Below are 23,209 nucleotides of genomic sequence, written 5' to 3' on the forward strand. Positions count from 1 at the left end.
GAAGGTTCTTGTGTCTGATTGTATAACTTCAAGAGTTGCATCGAAGGCACGCAGAAGCTTATTCCTGACTACAGCCCATAGGACATATCGGCCAAATTGGACATTTTTTTGGAACACAAAAATAACAGAGTCTTCTCTAGGTTCCCGTTCGGACAGCTAAGTTTCTAGTGTTAGATTGTATAACTTCAAGAGGTACATCGGTTGCACGCATAAGCTTATTCTTGACTACAGCCCTTTAGGAGATATTGGCCAAATTGGTCATTTTCTTGGTATACCAAAATAACAGTTTTCTCTCGGTTCCCATGGACTGACAGCGAACTTTCTTGTATCAGATTGTATAACCTTGAGAGTTACATCGAATACACGCATAAGCTTATTTATGACTACAGCCCATTATGAGATATTGGCCAAATTGGTGATTTTTTGGTACACACAAATAACTTGAGTCTCTCTAGGTTCCCGTGGTCTGGCAGCGAAGTTGCTTGTGTCAGATTGTATAAATTTAAAATACGTGATCGTGCTCTTCAAATCTGATACTTTGATTTCCTATGAACGGGAGCCCGAAATTTAAAAAAGATAGTTTGGGGAGGGGACGGAATAATAGCGCGTAACGCTATTTTGCAAAGATTGCTTAGTTACCTTGATCGGCAATGTTGTAAAGCAGAAAGTCGGCCTATAGTTTGCTGGGTAGGCCAGTTAACGGCACTTTCATGGGTGTATGATCGTGATCGTAACAGCTCTAAGCCAGCCAAATAACCAGGGTTGCCATCTACATGGACCTAAAAATAAGGACAGTCGAAAAATTAGATTAGCATGAAAAGCGTTTTTGTACATACTTTGTATTTATACGAGCCGTGGCATACTTTTCGTCAGAAACAATCTGCTCCAGCAACTCCTTGCTATTAGAATGTGCGTCTCACGAGTGGATCTCACGAGTGCTCATGTCTAGGTTTGCCTTTACTCAGGGCCGAAGCAGCACTTCGTCAGTCCCTCCAAAAAACCGTTAGTCTTGACCACCCCCCACAGGGAGATAAAGGCCGTACACCAAGTTTAGACGAAATCATTTTTGAGTGTATGGTGCAAAAACTCCAGTAACAATGCTTGTAGTCTTGATCCTGGCCTAAGAAAACTTATTTGCGATGTTGGAATCGGGGATATTGCTTTGAACAATTGCGACAATGTGCAATCGTTGGTGAGGAATGATTGCTGTGTTTGACAGTATGGTATACCCAGGTACCCTCCGCAGCAGCTGCCTTGCAGTCTGTGGACGTCGTTGGTGCTGACCGACTTGTGGAAAAATTATTCATCGACTGACTCAAATTAATCATCATCACACACTTCTTGTGTTTTGGGGTATCAATGTGAGTTGAAATAGCGGGTTTTCCTAAGGCCTCCGGGTTAATGTCACAATTGCAGATATTGTAATGTGCGAAACACTCGCCCTTCAAGCTTCGTTAGGTACCTTTGAATTCTCTCTCAAAATCGTCACGAAAAACGTTTTTACGCCTATTCATTTTAACCAGGGTTGGGCAAACTTTTCAGGTCGCGGGCCGTATTCAACAACTGATTACAGTCGCGGGCCGCACAATGGTAAAATCGTATTTTTAAACCAAAACGCAAACTTTTACTCGATTATATAAAGCAATGGTTCCTAAACTATTTTGACTGCTATCCAAATCCGAGATTTATCGGCATCTCGCGATCCAAGCCTAGCACATCAAATCTTATAGATTTTAAATATAACTATGCTACATTTTATCGGCATGTATACAATATAAGGAGAACACACATACATCAGTCGTACGCAATGCTGCTACATGGAACATGTCTGACTCGGCACGCTTTCAAATAAAGGTTTATTATTTGACCATACGGGTCGCATTTGTCCTACTCCTGTCTACACTCAGTCTCAGACTATTCACTACCGACTATTTCGACGACCGGACATATCAATATCGATGGTATCAGCCAGCCAGAAACGGTCATTTTAGCCAGGGTTTTATCGCCACTAATCACTCAGCTGGTTTATTAATATTTTCATCGTTTCAAAATATTTTAAGAAAAAGATTAATCAATTCTCTCTAGTAATTTGATTCTTTACTGCAAAGTTTTATCAATATTTGTATCACATTTCTCGATGCCTTAGCGGGCCGCATGCGGCCCGCGGGCCATAGTTTGCCCACCCCTGATTTAAACTAATCAGATTTAGCCTTATTAGTAGCTAAAACTAGATGCGCTAGTGCAATATAAATTTAGAACAATTTATCAATTATTTATAGCTTTACTACTTTTAACCAATGTGTCGACTGCACTGCGCCTTTTTTCACTATGCAATAAATGCTGCCTTCTCCACAGCTTGAGCTTATTCTTCTGTAGACTAAACACCAGGAACCTGGTACTACTGTTTTTGCTAAAATGACATCCGCTGGGGTAGCTTGGTACAGACGAAACTGCTATACCACCACTCACATGCCCTAGCTATCTCACCACTTAGAAGTCAAATCTTGGTGTGTGTGTGTACGTCATGAGAGTTCCTTTTATTTATGATGTCATAAAATCTCGACAAAAAAGCATAGTTTTAGAATATTATGCACCACAGATACCAGAGGAAAACGATCGAAGTTTTGTAGTGGCTGAAAATAAGACAAAATAAGGACGCAAGTCGAAAATAAGGACATTTCTTAGAAATAACGACGGTTGAGGTTTCTAAGACGTGGCCCTTCAAAATAAGGACAAATCTTAGAAATGAGGACGGTATGGCAACCCTGCAAATAACCCTTGTATCTCGATACCTGAATGTATTTTTGAAAATAGCACCTATGTTCGTAGTGTCGTTATAGTCTAGGGTTGCCATACGTCCGGAATTTCCCGGATATGTCCGGAATTTCACTGTTCAAACTAGCGTCCGGGAGGAATTTCTAAAATATGCCAAATGTCCGGAATTTTGAAGACTTGACGTGGGCTCATAATTCTTTCGTAAATCAACATAAAAACAATATTTTTTGGGAATATTTATGCTGATGCATAATATTTTTCTTCGCGCTGAGGGCGATTTACTATCACATTTATTGACTTTAATATGCAGACTACCACCATCGCAAAAACTGCAATAAAATATAAATTAAAACAACCTTCATTTACTGGAATAAGCCTAATTGTGATCGCAATTATAGGATAACGGTAAATTCCTAGAGATCGTTAAGGTTGTTTAAATGCTTTATTCAAAGATAATGGTTCCAAACGGGGGGTCGTTTGCCTATATTCTGGGGTTTGCGAATATGTTGAACGCAATCAGCTTTCAAAATAGGCCTAGCCCGTGAGTAAGTCTGGGCAAAGGTGCTGACTTCTTTTAGTAATCAGCTTGTCAAACTTTGATCTGGGCCACGGAATATTGTCAAATTGGAGATGGAGTCGCGACCATAAATGGTTGGAAACCACTGGATGTGGGGTGTTTATAAAGCTCCGTGGTGCGCACCGGCATACGGCTGATAAAAAATCTAATCGGTAGGACATGAACATGACTAAACGATGTGCAATTACGCTCCCTGTATTTTCGAACTCATCATCCTCCACCAGCTCTACCGCTAACTCTGATCATGTGGGCGGAGAGTAGTATCTATATAGTAATATATGAAACGACCAGTATTATTGACAGAATTCATTCAAACAATTTAACGACCAGATGCATATAGAAACCGGATTCATATAGCAAGCACCCCCCCCCCAGAAGTTGCATCGATTATCCTATAGTGTGAGCTCAAAATCATTGTTTATTTGGGCGGGAGGGGGCTGAACATATGTGCGTTTGGTCCCGGTTACACAATGCACAGTCACATCGTGACCACCTCTGGACTATGACCAAAGATTTGCTACTCTGACGTCATGACTCATTTTGAAATCCACTAGTGGGCGCTAAAGAGTGTCCGGAATTCGGGTTGCTGAAATATGGTAACCCTATTATAGTCGCCAAGTGCATTATGTGAGTTCGAAAGAAGCCACCTTCGATTATCTGCTAAAATTATGCGAACTCTCGATCAGATCTACCATTTCAAACTGCATACTCGAGTCGCCTACTTCTCCGGACTTCGCGTTCTCCTTCCATTTAAAATAGCTTTTACATGTTTTTGAAGTCAATACTTCTATTTCTAACTGCGTAGAAATTTATTGACATGGTAATTCTATCTCCAATATCCACGTGAGTTCATTGGGAATTAAGCAAGCAATTGTTGTCATGCTGTTGCGTTTCGACTGAACAATATGATGACACTTTTTCTGAGCTGAAGCCTCGTCTGAACGGCTTCCACCATATGCCAAAACTAAGCGAGGTGTCTCGAAAATGCTGAAGTAATCAAGATTAGGTCGAAGCGCAGCATGCTTTTGGAATAAATCAGAGGCGGCTAGTTGAAATTGGTCGATGCAGCATCGTGGCTAACATAAAATGAGCAATGACAACGCAAATAGGTGCACGCTTCGAAAAAATAATGAGTTCCCAACTGAGTTTGTCAGGGTTGTAATAACTCGAGTCACGATTTTCTGATGACTCGACTTGACTCGAGTCATTTTCTCAAAATACGGAAATGACTCGACTCGACTCGAGTCAATCTGTGTATTGACTCGACTTGGACTCGAGTCATTGCGCATGACTCGAACCAAGTCATATGACTCGAGACTCAGACGGCCAAGACCGACATTGCATTGTAATTTCGAAGAATAGTAAAGTAACCACCTTATTGGGATTACGTTGATTGGCACCGGTACTTGAAAATGTGACCAGAAACTGCTAAAAGTGAGAAAATTACTATATCATAAATGCTAACCATTCGATATCACCAATCAGAGTGGGTTTAACAAGACTTTAACTGCAAATTGAGCAATGAGCAGTCAACACATTGACTTGGACTCGAGTCATAATACCATGACTCGGACTCGACCCTCTTCTCGATGACTTGGACTCGTGGTGAATTGAAAATGACTCGACTTGACTCGAGTCAAAACTATAAAAGTGAGATTGACTTGTGACTCGGAGCCTTGTGACTTGGTTACAACCCTGGAGTTTGTAATGACAAATTAACTTGCAAAAGTGATGCAAAGTTATAAAAAGTATTCCCTAACACTGTTAAGCAGAAGAAGTTTGAAGAGCTTCCTGGAGGTACAGAACTATCGATTAGTATATTCAAAATTAATATTGAAATGAACCTGAATATTTTCGGCTGACAGTAGTCACAGAAATCGTCAGTAAATAGAAGAGAATGGGAAAGAACATTATATACATATCACTCACTTTTATAGTTTTGACTCGAGTCATTTTCAATTCACCACCGAGTCAAGTCAGCGAGCAGAGAGTCGAGACCGAGTCATAGTATTGTGACTCTAGTCCGAGTCATTGTGTTGACTGCTCAGGTTCCAGTTAAAGTCTTGTTCAACTCACTTTTTATAATTTTGTTTGGTGATACTAGGGTTACCATATTTTGGAAATCTGAAAACAGGACACTTTTACGAAATTTTCAGACTTGCAAAACCCGAGGAGAATTCCCAAAAATTGGTAAATTTTCCCTCTTATGTAGTCGGTTGACTGAAAGGTCAACTTTCTCGCCCAGCGCCCGAAATACAGTTTTTTACTTCACATTGTCAGGTGGTTGACTAAGAAAAATCGTCAACCTTCCACTAAGTTCCCGACATACCCATCGGAGCGTCACCTGGGTGCTGATTTACGGCACCTCAGTCGAACTTTGCTATGAATATGACCAAAATTACCTAAAAAGAGGACAAAGGGGTGTCCTCCGAGGACACTTTCAGAAAAGATGACAAATCCTCCTAAAAGAGGACGTATATGGTAACACTAGGTGATATCGAATGGTTCACATCAGATGAGTTGGATCAATTACAATAATTCAGTTGAATTACAATTACTCACTTGCATGTTTGTTTCAATTACATTACAATTACTCAATGCTAAAAATATCAAATTACAATTACAATTAAACATGTATTTAATTACAATTACAATACCAATTATAATTACTGTTAAACATGTAATTGATTCGGCAGAGAGGTGTTCTTAGACAACCGTAACGACGTAATTAGCAACAATCTCAAGCTATTCATGTTTCATACAAACACAGAAAAATGTTTCAAGCTACTAACAACCAAAAGTTTGAGCGACTAACAGCGTATAGGCTACATGACAGTCAATGAAATGTAATCAAACGATTATAGGCTACTCAGAGCTGAGTGAGGATAATGAAATGTAATTGGTAAGACGTCAGCGATAAGGATGATACCGATAAGATGTGTAAAATTAAAATAAATGCAAAAAGAAAGAACCTCCTCTTAACTACGAATTAGGCTACAACATTTTGGTTCGCATTTACATTTTCACTTGCTTGGATGAACATTAGGGTGCGAAAATTTCTGGCCCAAGTAAATTTGATCAAGATTGGAGGTAAGATTGGGATAACATCTCGACAAATGCGTGATCAAGTTTGATGAAGCCTTGGTTGGAAACTTGAATTTCTTTTTGCAATTGTTGCAGCAAGCCTCGGTACTGGTCAAAGATTTAAAAATAAAACTCTGACCGTGGTGTAGGAAATGGTTCAGCACAGGATTTAGAAGAGTTTGGCTGTTTATCCATTTTTGAAATATTAGGATTTAGTTTAGCCCACTAGTTCTCTAACTTTTTTAGACACGCACCCCTTTATGACAGTGAAATATTTCAAATTTTCATCAAATTACAATTACACAAAATAGAAATGCTTCAATTACAATTACATGAAAAATGCGATTTATTACATTCAGCTCAATTACAAATGATCCAACTCTGGTTCACATGTATATTAGGGTTACCATACGTCTTTTAAGAGGATTTGTCCTCTTTTTTGAAAGTGTCCTCGAAGGACGCCCTTTTGTCCTCTTTTTTGAAAATTTAGGTCAGATTTAGAGCAAATTGCGAGTGATATGTCGTAAATTAGCAAAGAAGTGACGCTCCGGCGGGTATTTCGGAGTGAAAAACGGTGATTTTAGCTCTGAGCGAAAAGTTGACCTCATTTTTTTAGTCATCCACCTAGCAATACGGAGAGAAAAACGGTATTTTGAGCTCTGAGCGAAAAGTTGACCTTTTTTTTTAGTCATCCATCTAGCAATACGGAGAGAAAAACGGTATTTTGAGCTATGAGCGAAAAGTTGACCTTTTTTTAGTCATCCACCTAGCAATACGGAGAGAAAAACGGTATTTTGAGCTCTGAGCGGAATTTCTGAAAAAGTGTCCTCTTTTTAGATTTCCAAAATATGGTAAGCCTGATATATATCATACTTATATTCCTCACTTTTAGCAGCTCCTGGTCTCATTTCCCAGCACCGCGGTACTAAGACACGAAATCCCAATAGTGTGGTTACTTCATCGAAATTACAATGAAATATCGGTCTTGTCCGTCTGAGTCAGGGCTGGCCAACCTTTTCAGCCAACGGGCCACATTCGATTGACGAATTATTGCGCGGGCCACTAGCCGCGCGAAGCGCGAAATTTTTTTGAAGTTCATAGGTCAATAATATTGTCATTTGAATATTTTGTGGGCCTGCTGTATATCGCTGGGCTAATTTTTCGAGGACTGGGCTATTTGGCGCCTGGACATATCGATATCGAAAGATGCGACCAACATGCGTCAATCATTTCGTGCCTAGGTTTCATAGTCGATGGTCTTACTGCGAGCGCAAACGGAATGTCGCATATGTTGAACGACACTTTGTCTCGTAATCGCGAATATAGTTAGATTCAATCTGATACATTAGGTGTTCTTCCATTTTCACAAAAGGGCAACAATAATGAAAACAAGAAATCGAGTGACAACATGTTACGCCAATCTTGTAGAAAATTTTTACCTTTGATAAATATACCCGCAAATTATTCTGCTTTATTGTAGTGTACGAAGATATAACAATATGTGAATGGCTGATGGATCTGTCAATGCGTCGGAACTGATATTTTAGTCATCACATCTCAAGTGTTGCGGCCAGACTAAACAAATTTTTGGTTGGCCTTGCAAGTTCACAACCTGTGCAATCCATTTTTGATGATATTAGAAATTTCGGAAATGACCTCGCGGGCCACTCAAAACCTTCTCGCGGGCCACGGGTTGGCCGGCCCTGGTCTGAGTCGTATGACTTGCTTCGAGTTATGCGCAATGACTCGAGTCCAAGTTGAGTCAATTCGCCATTTTGAGAAAACGACTCGAGAGTCAATACAAACCTGTAAAGTTTTGAGCTCACTGTTTTATTTTTAGATGGTACACGAACTCTTTTGGTTGACGTATTTTGATAAAAGTCGACTTCAATGAAGACAAATGAAAGAGTGAAGTCCTCTCCCGACGCGAAATCTGTCGTCTGGATAGTCTTACACAGACAGAATTATCCAACAGCCAGTTTAAAAGTCTATCCACACAACTTAAGAAGGCGGAACCTATTCGAATACTCCCAAAAGGTGTAAGTACTTCGTAACTGATCACATCTGCCCACACGCAAAGCTCAAAATCTCAGATTAACTCAGTCTACAGAACTAGAGGATACTTGCACTGGCGTAATACCATACTTCCAACCCCACGTATAAATAACCAACAACGCGGTGCAAACAATCAAATTTTAACAGATCAAAATCAATAAATAACCATATACAATTCGCAAATAAGGCAAGACGCAGCAAGAAACACAGTGCTCGAACGAAAATGCAACTCAGTCAGGGCGATGAAATAGAAAAAAGTAACAGTGGCAAACTACAGTGGCAGAAATCAAGTGTGCAGAAGATTATATTGTGATAAACCAACCGACGACCGTATAAGAAATACTAACAGGAAAAAATTGCACAAAGAAGAACGGAAGACAGACAATACTAGAATTCATTACACAGCATAGTACAACATTAGAACACTTGACAAAAGCATCACAAGAAATATCTGGACTCATGAAAATCCCAGAAACTCCAGATAATATACAATATATACAATTATTCATATATGTACATTGTACATACATTATCCTCCAAACAGACTATTTTCGACACTATATCGTCACTGTGGAATCAAATTAGCTTATGTCCCTGTTACACTTGGCATGCACAACATATCGACAGGATAATATGAACTCAGACACAGTGCAATATATAGGCTATACATTATCCACCAAACAGACAGAATGGTATATTCGTATAGAAACAAACCCAAATATTTCCGTCAAGGGTAATAGTCAGCAACTAGTAGAGAAAGGGAAAGAACATTGTCAACAACAAATATCATGTTCTGACACGATTGTCGATATACCATGTTCTTTCCTATTCTCTACTAGGTGCTGACGATTACCCCTGACCAGTGTCAGCTGAAAATATTCGGGTTTATCTCAATGTGAATGCACATCTCAATCTCATATTGAAGTTTTGTCTCTACAAATACGTGACGAAGAATTCAGCACACCGTACCAATTGGCCTACATTTCATTTGGCACGACACCTCAATTTCAGACCACGCTCGGGACAGCGTAATCGGGTAATCTGATACTCAGCATCATACAGACGACGAACGCGACAATCATGAGACGGAATTTCGACGGCGATAGCAACCCCAGGCACCTGGAAGAGAAGATTCTCGATAAGCCCATTGATTTATTATTACTATAATAATATAAATTTATACGCAGCATGACTCCACGTAATTTGGACACCGGACAATCGCTTTATTTGGCCTGAATGCTCAGGAACAGAACAAAAGTAAAACTAGCACATATTGAACTACATTTAATTGAGACAATTCTCAAAGGTTCTAATGATTCCAGTCACAATTTCCAAATCTGTGTCTTGACTCAACTTGTACTCGGGTCATAGTCAAATTACGATATTATGAATGCCAGCCATTGTATATCAATCGAGCAGAGTTGAAAAAAAGTGGTTTGAACCGAATTGAACTAAAAACCGAACAGTGAACACAAAAAACTTGGCCTCGGACTTGACTCGGTGGCGAATTGAAAATGACTCGACACCAGTCAAAACTACAAAAGCGAGATTGACTGGCGACTCGGGACGTTGTGACTTGGTTACAACCATGCACATCTCCGCGTAATCCAGACACAGACTCGCAATTCCTACCGTTAGGTTACGACACAAAAACAGTACTTTGTTCATTTTAATAGAAGATGTGTGATTATGGTGAAAGTGAAACAATGACGATCCATGTAGCATCAATCAATAATGAACTGTCGACTATCCGCATACTTTTGAGAAGTTAATCAGAGGTGGCAACTTCCGAAATTAGCAGATGCATCTTAACTAACACAAAACAATCAAAAATGTGTAGTGTTTGTAGAATAGGTGCAATTTTGCCCAGTTGTCATCATAATTTTACTCATTAAATTGATTAAATAATTTTACTACTCGACGCCACTCAAAAGAATTAATAGTTGATTCAGAGCACGTCTAGCAACCTTACCCTGCTCCAAACAAGTCGAACAATTTCATCACGCCACCTCTCTGCAAAGAGAAACAAACGAATGAATGAATGAATGTGTCATGGCATGCTTGGTATCATCACCGACTTACTTCACAGTGGTAACATACCGGGACTGGGTCTGCGCAAACAGGTGAATCATCTGTCGAATCGGCTGAATGTTCCGAGTTAGGTTTCGTCTAGGTGTAAGGAAAAAATGTAGCAAACTGATGAAAATGCAAGAATCGGGATTCAGGGTTGTAATGACTCGAGTCATTATCTAAAAATTCGGAATTCGGAAAAGACTCAACTAGAGTTAATTTGTGTATTGACCCGGCTACTACTCGAGTGATTGCACATGACTCGAGACAGGTATTTCATTGTAACGAGATAGCGTAGTGCCGTGCGTCGGAGATTATTCTCGGCTCCTCGTCTCAGGGTTGTAACCAAGTCACATGGCGCCGAGTCACAAGTCAATCAGACTTTTATAGTTTTGACTCAAGTCAAGTCGAGTCATTGTCACTTAACCACCGGGTCAAGTCCGTGTCCAAGTCATTGAGCAGAGGGTCGAGTCCGAGTCATGGTAATATGACTTGAGTCCGAGACCAAGTCATAGTGTTGACCGCTCAGTTTCCAGTTAAAGTCTTGTGAAACCCACATTTTATAACTCTGTTTGGTCATATCGAATACTTCGCATTTAAATTATGCCAATTTTCCTCACTTTTAGCAGTTTCTGGTCGCATTTTCAAGTACCAGTACCAATAGACGAAATCCGAAGAGTGTGGGTACTTCACTTCTCTTCAAAATTACAATGAAATGTCAGTCTTGGCCGTCTGAGTCTCGAGTCATATGACTTGGTGTGACTCATGCGGACTCATTACAACCCTGCCTCGGCCCCCATGTCGCCAAAAGAGCACACAAAAAAAGAAAAGAGCAAGCAATATAGTATCACAACAACTCACTGTACCTGGGAGCCACCGCCACCGATGACGTCTAGTATCTTCTCACAGGCGGAGCATGAGCATTTCATCGCGATAAAGAAAATTTGCCGAAGCTTCCATTTCGCGTCCGTGCATTTCTTCTCCCAAGATTCGCTCTCATTCGTCAGAGTCTAAACGGCACAGATTAAAACCAATAAGGATTTCAAAAATGGCTTCAATGGTTTCGGTTGTATTTGAATTTGGCGTTGGACACAAAATTTTCAATTTTTTTCAATTTACATACGACTGTTCCGATTGAATATCATACCATGTCGAAATCCAAAACTCGGGTTTTGACATGATATGATATTAAATCTGTTAATCTCTGGTAAACAGGCGAGAAAAATGCTACATCACAATAAGATTATTGTGGTATCTTTTTGATCGTGCCATTTCATTGCATTTGGTGACAATGGCGTGGGTTGATCACGACATGCTTCATATGCTACGATGCGACCAATTGATGTTTCAAGGTTTTTACAGTGGAAAATGGCATAGAAGCTCTAATTTTTGTGGAAAAATAAACTCTTACTGGCAAGGAATGCATAATTTCAGTACTCGACTCAAAACTTCTCTCGCTACCCGACTCAAATCATCAGAATACTCAAATCATTATGCTCAGTCTGATTTCGGGTGTGCGGCGCATTCATCTCACAAAGCCACAAAGTAGGTTCGAGAAAGAGGGCAGGGTCAGTTATCGACCAAGCTCTAATCTCGAATCCACCGGCGTACCTTGACCAGGTCTCGCGACTTGCTTTCCTGCCCCGCGGCTCCTACGCATTTTTCCGCGTCCCGCAGCTTGAAGGACAGCGACAGCGCGCTCTCCCACATTTTCACGGCCTCCTGAGAGCCGTGGCCCGGTTCCTTGATGGCCTGCAGCACGCCACGGAAGTTCTGGAAATTAAATGTGAGCTAGTAGTGTCTTGAGTGCGGCTTGAAGTACGTAGGAAATAATTTATGTTCGTGCATTTACTTTGGCCTCATTTGACTCTTGTTTGTATAAGACAGGGCCGGCCTACCCGTGGCCCGCGGGCCACATGTGGCCCACGAGAAGGTTTCGAGTGGCCCGCGAGGTAATTTCCGAAATTAGTAATATAATACAAAATGGATTGCACTGATTGTGAACTTGCAAGGCCAATCAAAAATTTGCTTAGTCTTGCCGCAACACTTGAGATGTGATGATCAAAATATCAGTTCCGGCGCATTAGCAGATCCATGAGCCAGTCACATTTTGGTAGATCATCGTACACTACGATAAAGCAGAATAATTTGAGATCGATTTATCAAAAGTAAAAATTTTCTTCACGTTTCGCGCAACATGTTGTCACTCGATTTCTTGCTTTAAATGTTGTTACCCCTTTGTGAAAATGAAAGAATGCCTAATGTATCAGATTGAGTGTAATTATATTCGCGATTACGAGACAAAGTGTCGTTCAACATATGCGACATTACGTTTGCGCTAGCAGAAAGACCGTCGACGCCCGACGGTGAAACCTAGGCACGAAATGACCGATGCATGTTGGTCGAAACTTTCGATGTCGATATGTCCAGGCGGCGAATAGTCCAGTCCTTGCAAACTGCGCCCAGCGATATACAGCGGGCACGCAATATATAGTTAAGTGACAATATTATTGACCTATGAACTTAGAAAAATATTCGCGCCTCGCGCGGTTAGTGGCCCGCATAATAGTTTGTCAATCGAATGTGGCCCTTCGGCCAAAAAGGTTGGCCAGCCCTGGTACAGGACTATAGGGCCAGTAGTGCCGATCATCATTTCCTAGTGTGCCTTACTTTGTATTTATACCCTGTGTTGTGTGATCTACTGGTACCGGGATCGTCACCAACGCTCATAATAGTTGTTTGTTGGCATGAAATATTGAGTTCTTTAACCAATCAATCATAACAGACAGAATCCAGAGTCGGTGAGGCTTATTGTATGCACACTTATAAACGCCTGTACAAATATGACAAAATTTCAAGAACTTATTGCATCACAATGAAGTAATGCCTACTATTTTAAGGGAGATTTGCTAGCACCATCTCATTCCTTGATAGTGTCTGTCGTGAGGTTCATATAGGATTGTGACTTTGAAATCGCATGTAGGGTGCTGCCCATGAATTATATCAACCTATAAACGTCATAAGCATAAATAAAACAACTTTTTGTTGATGATAGGTCGTAGGGGTGGGTTTGACACCTGTATTATATTGGTCAAAGAGGTTTTGTGTAAAAAAAGCTTAGGAAACTCTGCACTAGACCATCATTTGAAGTTTCCCGGCCATTTTTCTAATCCGAATAACCTTAGTGAGCATGCGACACAATGAAAAACGACAGTGGAGCATGCGCCACTTGAGCACGGGCGTGAGCAGGGCAGTACCAAAGTTTCCTGACCATTTTTTATATCTGAACAACCCTAGTGAGTATGCGACACAATCAAAAACTACGACTGCGCATGTGGCACTCGAGCATGAGCGTTAGCAGGGTATCACCAAAGTTTCGTGACAATTATTCAACTCTGAACAACCCTAGTGAGCATGCGACACTATGAAGACGACAGTTGAGCATGCGACACTCAAACATTAGCATGAACAGGGTAGCTCAGAAGTTTCTTAACAATTTTTCAGATCTGAACAACCATACTGAGCACTGGACATTTGACCATGCGCCGTGATGAAAATCAACAGTTGAGCATGTGACCCAACAGTTACCCCTACCCTAACCCTGACCCAAAAAACCCACATTCACAGATGTCACATGCTGATACGGCCATGGACCAGGCAGAAGTGCTATTTCGGTGCAAACAAATGCAATGTGCCCGACGTCAAGTATTTCCACACCACGCACAAGCGATACGTACCGCTGCGAAAGATTCAGCGACCAAATCGCGACATACGTTGACAATCTTCCAACGTGCCGAGTACGAGCCAGCGTCAACATCACAAAAATGAGAAATCTCACGGGCAGTCCCACCAAGGTTCTATATCAACGGAACGTCCGAATATCATGGACTTACAAATTTTGCGACCAAATCGTCGTAGAATTCACATAATTTCGAAAGGCTAAGACTAGGCGTGGACCAAATTTAGTACACGAGTGATTCGATTCAAAATTGAGTATTTGGCTTTGAGTCTATTCGAGTAATACTTAGGATAAGATAGCGTAACGGTGAAGCGTCCGGCTTCTTGATCGGTAGGTCGTGGGTTCAATCTCCTGCCGGGTCAGACCAAAGACCTGATTAGTAACACTGGTATCCATGCCTTTCCCGCTTGGCGATCGCCATTACCAGGATAGCATGGAGAGGTGGTGCAAGACTTGAAAAGCCTTACAAGGTAATATATGCACCTTCCTTGTCCAGCAGCATATGCACATCATGCACTTGTAGTACTCATTAGGGTTGTCCATAATTTGGAAAATCTTACAAATCCTCGGTTGTAATGTCTTATTCGATAGATTATTGATAAAAAACGACACTGAGCCTGAAAGAAGCTCACAGAAAGGCCGTTAACATTTCGTGCAAAGCGTTTGAAAGTAGCTGCCGAAGAATGGGCGTGCCACCGACCATAGAACGGCGAGAAGACTAGTAATCAAGAAACCACGGCTCTTGATTGGATAATCGGCTATGCTTCAATGACCACGTCAGCAGCAGCTTGCTGATTAGGTGAACAAGGAGTCTGCTACTGGCGGCGATTCTGAAAGCGCATTGTATGCAGGTTGACAGATAATGATTTAGGATTGATTAAGGGTATGTTGAGGTACGAAATACATAATGAACAAACAACAGCTGCTTCACAAAAACGTCTAAAGCATGACTGCTTTATTGTGAAAGAAACCGCCGCAGCCTATATGCCTTGTTTTCAACGAGGGAAAGCAGAGGCGCTTATGCAAGTGGCGACGGATTCCCAGTTTTAGAAATAATATATAATTATTGAATACAAAGATAAAGCTTAACAATGACACTATAGTTTGTGTGATCTCATTGGGCTCAGGTTGTAGTACATAGTTGAAGTTTTGAAAGCTCTAAGGGTCGGCTGAATCAGCGGGTCACGCTTGGCACTTGTCAGATGCTTGCATCAAACTGTATTCACTTGCAAGTGTTGTCAGAGTCCTTGATGATGACGCAGAAAAGAGACGTAAAAGTAAGCACATAATATGCTGGATATGATATGTCAAATTCCTTAATAATCGCGCAGAAAAGGGGTGTTTGTTACCTTTACACCCCTTTCTGCTGCAAGTGATTAGTAAGCATAGTTTGCATATCATATCCAGCAGGATTATGTGCTTAGCATTTAAACCTCGTTTCTGCGACATCATCTAGGGACTCTGACAACATTTGCAAGTGAATACAATTGCTGCAACATCTGACTGAGTGCTAAGCGTGACCCGTCTGATTCAGCCGATCGCTAGAGCAATCAAAACTTTAACTATGTACTGGAACCTGAGCCCAATCAGATCACCTAACTTATAGTGTCATTGTTAAGCTTTATCTTTGTATTCAATAATGATATATTATTTCTGAAACTAGGAATCCGTCGCCACTTGCATAAGCGCCTATGCTTTCCCTCGTTGAAAACAAGGCATATAGGCTACAGCGGTTTCCTTCACAATGAAGCGGTCATGCTTTAGACGTTTTTGTGAAGCAGCTGTTGTTTGTACATCATGTATTTCGTACCTCAAGATACCTTGAATCAATCCTAAATCATTATCTGTCAACCTACATACAATGCGCTTTCAGAATCGCCGCCAGTAGCAGACTCCTTGTTCACCTTATCAGCAAGCTGCTGCTGACGTGGTCATTGAAGCATAGCCGATTATCCAATCAAGAGCCGTGGTTTCTTGATTACTAGTCTTCTCACCGTTCTATGGTCGGTGGCACGCCCATTCTTCGGCAGCTACTTTCAAACGCTTTGCACGAAATCTTAACGGCCTTTCTGTGAGCTTCTTTCAGGCTCAGTGTCGTTTTTTATCAATAATCTATCGAATAAGACATTACAACCGAGGATTTGTAAGATTTTCCAAATTATGGACAACCCTAGTACTCATATGCACAGATTGTGTGTATATAGTGTATACATACCATGAGTCGGTGTATATGCCGCAAAAAACATCAAGGACAAAATACATAACGCCATTTCATAACTACCAGGCAGGTGAGAATTTTGTATATACATCTTTTATGGTATACCACAAGGAGTATATACCGCCAGTTCTACACCACGTTAGAGGTATTTTTTCGACCATGCCTATTTCATTGCACTTGTCACAATGCTGTGAGTTGATCACGACTTCACAGATATGTCAGAGACAAATATATATTTGTTCACCAACCTCAGTAGCTTTATGCTGTATGTTTTGCATGCGGCGATAAGGCTAATCCTGGATTCAAGGCTTCCACGGTGGAGAACACTATCGGACCTATAACTTTCGTGGTTATATAAACTCTTAGGGGCAAGGAGCGCGTGATTACAGCACCTGAAAAACCACCTCTCACTACTTGACTCGCAATAGAATTAATAGTCGATTCCGATTAGAGTACTCACATCATTGTGCTCAGCCCTAGTAATGAATCAGCTTCCAATTTCTAGTACTCAGAGAACGTCTGTAAATTTCCAGCACGAAACCACTCGTATGAGCAGAGGTTACACGCTATGACTAGTCAAGGGAAAACAGATATGCTAGCACTAAACCACGAAACAATCTCTGAACATTGGCATATTCTATGCCAGTGGTTCTCAACCTTTTTTACCTCGCGGATCGGTAAAATTCCAAAAAATATTCGGCGGACCGGTGATGTTTCAAAAATTGAAATCAACTCAAAACGTGAAGTATGAAACTGTTTTATGCAAGTATATAATGCTAGAGAGACACATTTTGAGGGGTTTGATCGTAAATAAAGATGTTCAGTTTATTGTGGCATTCATTTGATTATACCGTAGTGGGTCTGCTGAGTCGAGGTAAAATTGCCCTGCCAAAATAAACGTGCTAGCGCCGAGAGTCTTTTACAGTCTTTTGCGCTGTCAGCATGTACTTCAAAACTTCAGCATTGTGGCATTATGTGGCCTCAGTCGTCGCTGCACATTATTATATCACTTCACTGAAATATGTAAGGTTGGAATTTGCAATTTGACGTCACATAACGTCATAGGTACATGATTGCGTTCACACAGAACTTTTCAAAAAGGTTCCCGTTCACACGAAATTGAACCTATCAGAGGTTCATACGATCCCTACTATGAATAGGCTAAATGCGCCGCACGAAAACACCTGACTACAGCTATACCTGGCCATCCACAGAATTAGGGCCGATCGTCAGCCTAATTGCCCAAAATCGGCAGTCTTCGGCCCCACAAAGCAATAAACCAAACTTTTAGCTAGGGGGCATCACCCCCAGACCCCACAGTTGGTTGGTTGTTTCCGCCAGGACTTCGAACGCATTCAATTTACTGAGCATAGGCAGATAGTTTTCAATAGGCAATTCATGGCTGAATCAGTCAACAAATTGTTGATTGCATATATATTGCTGTAAATTTGTAGACTATCATAATTATCAGACTTTCTGCTAGAGTTGATTGAGGTGTCGTGTTGGAAAATTTAGGGCACGTAATAGATAATAATTAAACATATTCGGGTGGGTCTGTTGGAATAATTACTTTATTGCACGTCAATATTTCGTCACCTTACTGTCTGTTATCTTGTGACTAGACATTGAAATCACCCAAGCGTACTAAACCAAAGTACGCACACTATTCCCAATTAGTGTTTCTTCATCGGCAAATAATTTTACTCTGGGCTTTGTCATTTGTGCTATGGAGCACAGATGGCCAGGACAGTGAGATTAGGTACCAGCCATTATGGAGCCTATGGACAAATGTACATATATATATATCGAAGTTATCGGTCAATAAAGGGAAGTCATTTTCGGCCAAAGTTATCCCACTGGTGAGCTTATCGCACACTTTCCGGATTCCTATGTTAGCCTGAACTTCATTACGTGATGGTGCGTCCCTTCACAAAAGGAATGAAGAGAAAACGAATGATCGAGCAAACTGCGCGGATTTGTGAGTCAGCTCGTATTAGTCCTTGCCGCTCATATTTCGTAAAATGACACGGATTGAACTTCAGGTCAAATCGAACATGCTCTCAGAGCTATACTATGTTACTTCACGACGTTCTGAATGAGTTTAAAATTTGATATTTGAGAGTTATTTTATTTTATCAACGGTCAAGCCTTCAACATATTGCATCTTGAAATTTTATTATAAAATTGCAAAATACCTCGCGGACCGGCTGGAAAGTCGTTGCGGACCGGCGGTCGAGAACCACTGTTCTATGCTACACATTCTGATTCACACAGGACTGCGCCTACCTCGAAATCTTGTACATTCCCTCTGTGAAACTGGTCGAAATTAGTTCCGTGCGAACTCATAAGACAGAGTGATTCTGGAAATAGACATATTTGATGATGATAAATTGACTGCAGCTACGACAGAAGCGAATTGAATATGAATACTTCGAAAGCTCATCTGACCATTCTTCTTTCATCAAAACGGTAGGCCTACTTTTTGATAAAAATATACGCACATATCCCAGCTTAGTACCGTTGATGTACCACATTGTGTCCGCACGTATGTATTAGCACACACGTCTTGTGAGTTGTTGGAGTGATAGGGATTAGGCTAGTCGATGCAGCTGTTTTTTGTATTTTAGTTTGGTCATTTATTGCGGTATTTAACCTATGAATAAATGCAAAGTTGCACATGATCAAATTTCAAATTGAAAGTATATGACATTTTCAAATTTGAGGTAATGAAATTTATGCATAGCTATCATCAGGGTGAACTGACACTATATTTTGACAATCTGTTCAAGATGCCTTCAGATACCCACCAACATCATACCGGATTTCTTCCAACTTGTCTCTGTCTGTGCAACACCACTCTACCAGTCTTGTACAAAATTCAATCAGTTTTAATGGTGTTAATGTTTGGAATAAGCTGCCATCTACTCTCTGGGATTTAGACTCTTGCGCTTTTAAAAAACAATGTTTGCATTCTCTTATCTCTAACTACCGCTAAATTGTATTTGCATTGAATTTCCAATTGGTCCATGTTTTTCTTTTCGTTCGTAAATTTTATTTTTAGTTATCGGCTGTGAAAATTGCTCCTGTGCTGGGTGGCTCGGCTCTGAAGACTTTGTCAAATCGAGCCTCCCGTCTACCTTGCATGTCGGATTTCACTGTTACATTTTTGTAGTGTAATGTTGATATGTAATGTATACGAATAAAGATTCTCTTTCTCTCATTTATTGCAACGTCAATTTTTGGTTCAACCACGCTAACAAACATCTAAAACTCATGGGCAGGTGCCAGTTTGTTATCTGATCAAATATTAAACACAATAATGTCACTCACCGACAAGACGAGATTGTGACTTCAACGATATCTAAATAACAAATGTCAAAGTCAGTACGAAAATAATATCCCGGTATTGGCATGTAAGAGAACATAATATAGAATCGAAGAAGATATCGAGTTTTTCAAGTCCCTGTGAATAACAGCATATCCTGGCAGAAGGTATGGAGCAAGGAGTAGGCACAGCACTCCAAACAGCACTACCATTGCCAAAAGGTAAGGTAAATCACACAGGAATGGTGTTTCAAACGAAAACATCACATTAATACTAGCCATATATAGAAAGAGATACAGCAGGTTCTTACCGCGATTTTTGATTCCGCATCAACTCTGCAAACTGTAACAAGAAGTCGTGCAGTTCAATCACTGCTAAACTGCAATTAACTGTCCGACAATTTACGTTTCTCAAATGTGTGATTGAGTCAAAATCTTTGAGAACAACAGGTTTCTTCTATCATATGCTAGCAGACTTGGTACTCAATTACGTGTGATCTCATAGATTTCACCTTAAGTACCGTTCAAGTAGTGTAAAAAAGTTGATTTGATCTAGGGGTCGCATACTTTTAGAAGGTAATCGAAGATTTCTACTTCTGAAATTTCAAAGCGGATCTTTGCGAATAGTGACTATTATTATAATGACTATTGACACTACAATAGGTAAAATTTTAGAAACCAAATTCAGTTACAATTGAATAGTATATTCATGTGGAAATGAACCCGAATATTATCGGATGACACACGTCAGGGGTAATCGTCAGCAACTAGTAGAGAATTGGACAGAACATTTGTACATCAACAATCGTATCACGAAATATGACGTCATAGGAATGAAATTTCGAACAATCAGGGCATAGAGAGCGCTTAAGCTCAATATAACTATTTTTAGATGATACATGAATTTCTTCTGCCGGCAGAGGCTTGGTTGGCGTATTTTGATATACAGCTACCATACCAGGAAAAGATTGAAATTCTACTACTTGTTGGTAGTGGGAATGGTAGTATAATCTCAGTACTCGAACAAATAAATTCTCACTACCCGACTCATTACAATTAACGCTCTATTCGGATTACATTACTCTAATAATTGAGCCCAGCCCTAATCTTGTGTATGTCAATCAAAGGTACATCATAGTTTTATCAAGCTATCCGGGTTTCACACTACATTCAATCCAACTTTGAGTACATCTCAAACGTGACGTTTTCCATTTCCATGCCAAGCATAGGCGTGGACATCACTAATCACCATGGACCTGGGTATAATTTCACAATATCACCTCGTCAACTACATCTCCATAGTAAACATAAAAGGATTACCTGATTTCAGAGAATCAAACTGGTCAAATCGATTGCTCCACCTGTAAGCAGAACACTTTTACAATCAGGGGCAATATTCCGCATCACAGGGTGGAACTGTCACAGATATTCTTCACCGGTATGACACATAATATTCAACTATCAACAGTTTCAAGCCCTATGAAAAGCATATTCTAGTGTTTTATCCAGAAAAATTTGAGAAACATAAGTATGAGGTTTAAATCCTGCTGCAACCATACTGAGACGGCTGCGTTTCAACGGTAAAGGCTGGCAATTTCTTTATCGACATTGTGCAGAAAGGTATGGCGAATGCACCAAAAACAACTGTTTTCAGTCGAAAAATTAATATTTTGTGTCATTTCATTGAAAGTATTTCGGATCTGCACAAAAATATGATGCTATTGTAGTTGACAACACTACAGGACTTCTTTCCAACTAGAAAATACCGTTGTATAAAATCAAAGCTTGCACACATAGAGCAGTAGTGTCACAGGGTGAGTAGGTCCAAAATCAGCTGTTTTAGTGTTATTTTGCTGAAAAATCTTTTAGCTACACATAAAAAAATGCCTTCATCACATTTGAGAATGCTTCACGATTTTTTTCAACTACAACATATCCTATTATGAAAGCTGAGGCACATGGTGATTCCCCGGAATTTACGGCAACGAGACAGAAATATGCTAGTCAACAGTGGCCGAATACTAGAGTACAAGGATAACAGGGTTGCGATGATCATTCGCAATATTCAACCATTTCAGTGAAAAACAGAAAAAAGATAATCTCGCCATGGATAAGACCAATCCCAACATTGTAAAAAGAACCGTAGGGGCAAGAAATAGCGATAGCAATAAGTTTATGCGTAAGCAGTAACCGAATGAACTTCAGATTCCAAACTCACCAAGTATCCAGCTGCCCAGAGCATAATTGCTTTGCGGTGATGCCGGATAAATGTAATACTTTCTCCTGTTCTTTCAACAGGTCGCTACGTAAAGCGTCTGTAGTTCTGATACTCTTTTCTGCCTGTAACAATGCAATCGCACCAATTTGTGGTGTACTCACTATCAATGTCTCAACAACGGGATAAAATGCCCAGCGTTAATGGGACACTTCACTGCAAATGATTTTCTCTCACTTTATAAATGTCTTATTGACACTTTTCGCCATAATGCATTGTTGATGGTACTTAAATGTGGCTATGTAAACAACATGCAATTGCTCGAGACATGCATGTGTATGTAAAACACATCTTCCTTAACATGGCAGTCTAAAACCCATAACATACAGGTATTAATCAGCACAGTCACGAAGCCTTACCAAGTTCCGCCAGTAGGCAGCATCACATTTCTCCTCTTCACATTCGGCATTCAACGAATGGTTTTGGCTTTGCTGCTTTTCCGGTTCGGCTAAAATTCAAACAGAGATCATCGGCACAATGGCCACGACCAAGGACTTGACAGCGAAACGCATCACAAGCAGTGTTAGGCGAGATCTCGATATTACCAAGCTTAAGAATCGGAACAATCACCACATTGGTATTGCATCCAGTTTACAGAGAATCACAAAGACATTCCTATCTCTGCTGAAAATTATAAGAACTGTACTGATCGTTTGTGACTAATCACTAAGCATATCACAATTTTTTATGATACAGAACAGTAGTATGTTAATCACTAAAACTGATCCAATCCATCAATTGTTTTGAGTTCTTTCCTTAACATACAAGAATGGCCGACATGGATACATAGTATTACAAGTAAGTCTAATGAGCCAGGTGCACATAAAGTATCTTACTGGCAGAATGGTCAACTATAATACACTCGGGTTAACTTATACTATGTAATGTGCATTGTTTGTGAGCTGTTGAAAAGCAAATGAATCCAGTGTCACTAGAACGGCTGGGCGCAATAAAATATCTGGGTGATTTGATTCTGAATAGATTATAAGGCTTCAGGTTGAGTATTTGAATGCCACTCATTACGTCGTCATAACAGTATGGAAGATTTTGAAAGTTCAAATACGAATCTTATATGCGATTAAAAATAAAATA

At 40.3% G+C, this 23,209-nt stretch overlaps 1 protein-coding gene and 1 long non-coding RNA gene across 3 annotated transcripts in view; both read right to left on the minus strand.

Annotated features, from left to right (window-relative positions):
• Positions 1-23,209, minus strand: part of LOC145435335 (uncharacterized) — a 200,220-nt gene that overhangs the window by 43,419 nt on the left and 133,592 nt on the right. The window lies entirely within an intron of this gene.
• Positions 9,161-23,209, minus strand: part of LOC145434861 (uncharacterized) — a 36,062-nt gene continuing 22,013 nt past the window's right edge. The window contains exons 21-32 of one of the 2 annotated variants that reach the window (XM_080312109.1): positions 22,477-22,565; positions 22,061-22,182; positions 21,163-21,203; positions 20,154-20,185; positions 19,849-19,879; positions 18,805-18,878; positions 14,299-14,418; positions 12,173-12,334; positions 11,428-11,571; positions 10,574-10,660; positions 10,464-10,504; positions 9,161-9,610 (exon numbers count right to left, since the gene is read on the minus strand). In XM_080312109.1, the coding sequence (XP_080168235.1) occupies positions 9,499-9,610; positions 10,464-10,504; positions 10,574-10,660; positions 11,428-11,571; positions 12,173-12,334; positions 14,299-14,418; positions 18,805-18,878; positions 19,849-19,879; positions 20,154-20,185; positions 21,163-21,203; positions 22,061-22,182; positions 22,477-22,565 (1,055 nt within the window). In that variant the 3' untranslated portion in view covers positions 9,161-9,498. The remainder of the gene's footprint in view (positions 9,611-10,463; positions 10,505-10,573; positions 10,661-11,427; positions 11,572-12,172; positions 12,335-14,298; positions 14,419-18,804; positions 18,879-19,848; positions 19,880-20,153; positions 20,186-21,162; positions 21,204-22,060; positions 22,183-22,476; positions 22,566-23,209) is intronic. The other variant, XM_080312116.1, reaches the window with a different exon arrangement.

Source organism: Botryllus schlosseri, chromosome 1, assembly GCF_051294905.1.
Source record: "Botryllus schlosseri isolate E-star chromosome 1, Bs_hap1, whole genome shotgun sequence".
Classification (NCBI taxonomy): domain Eukaryota; kingdom Metazoa; phylum Chordata; class Ascidiacea; order Stolidobranchia; family Styelidae; genus Botryllus; species Botryllus schlosseri.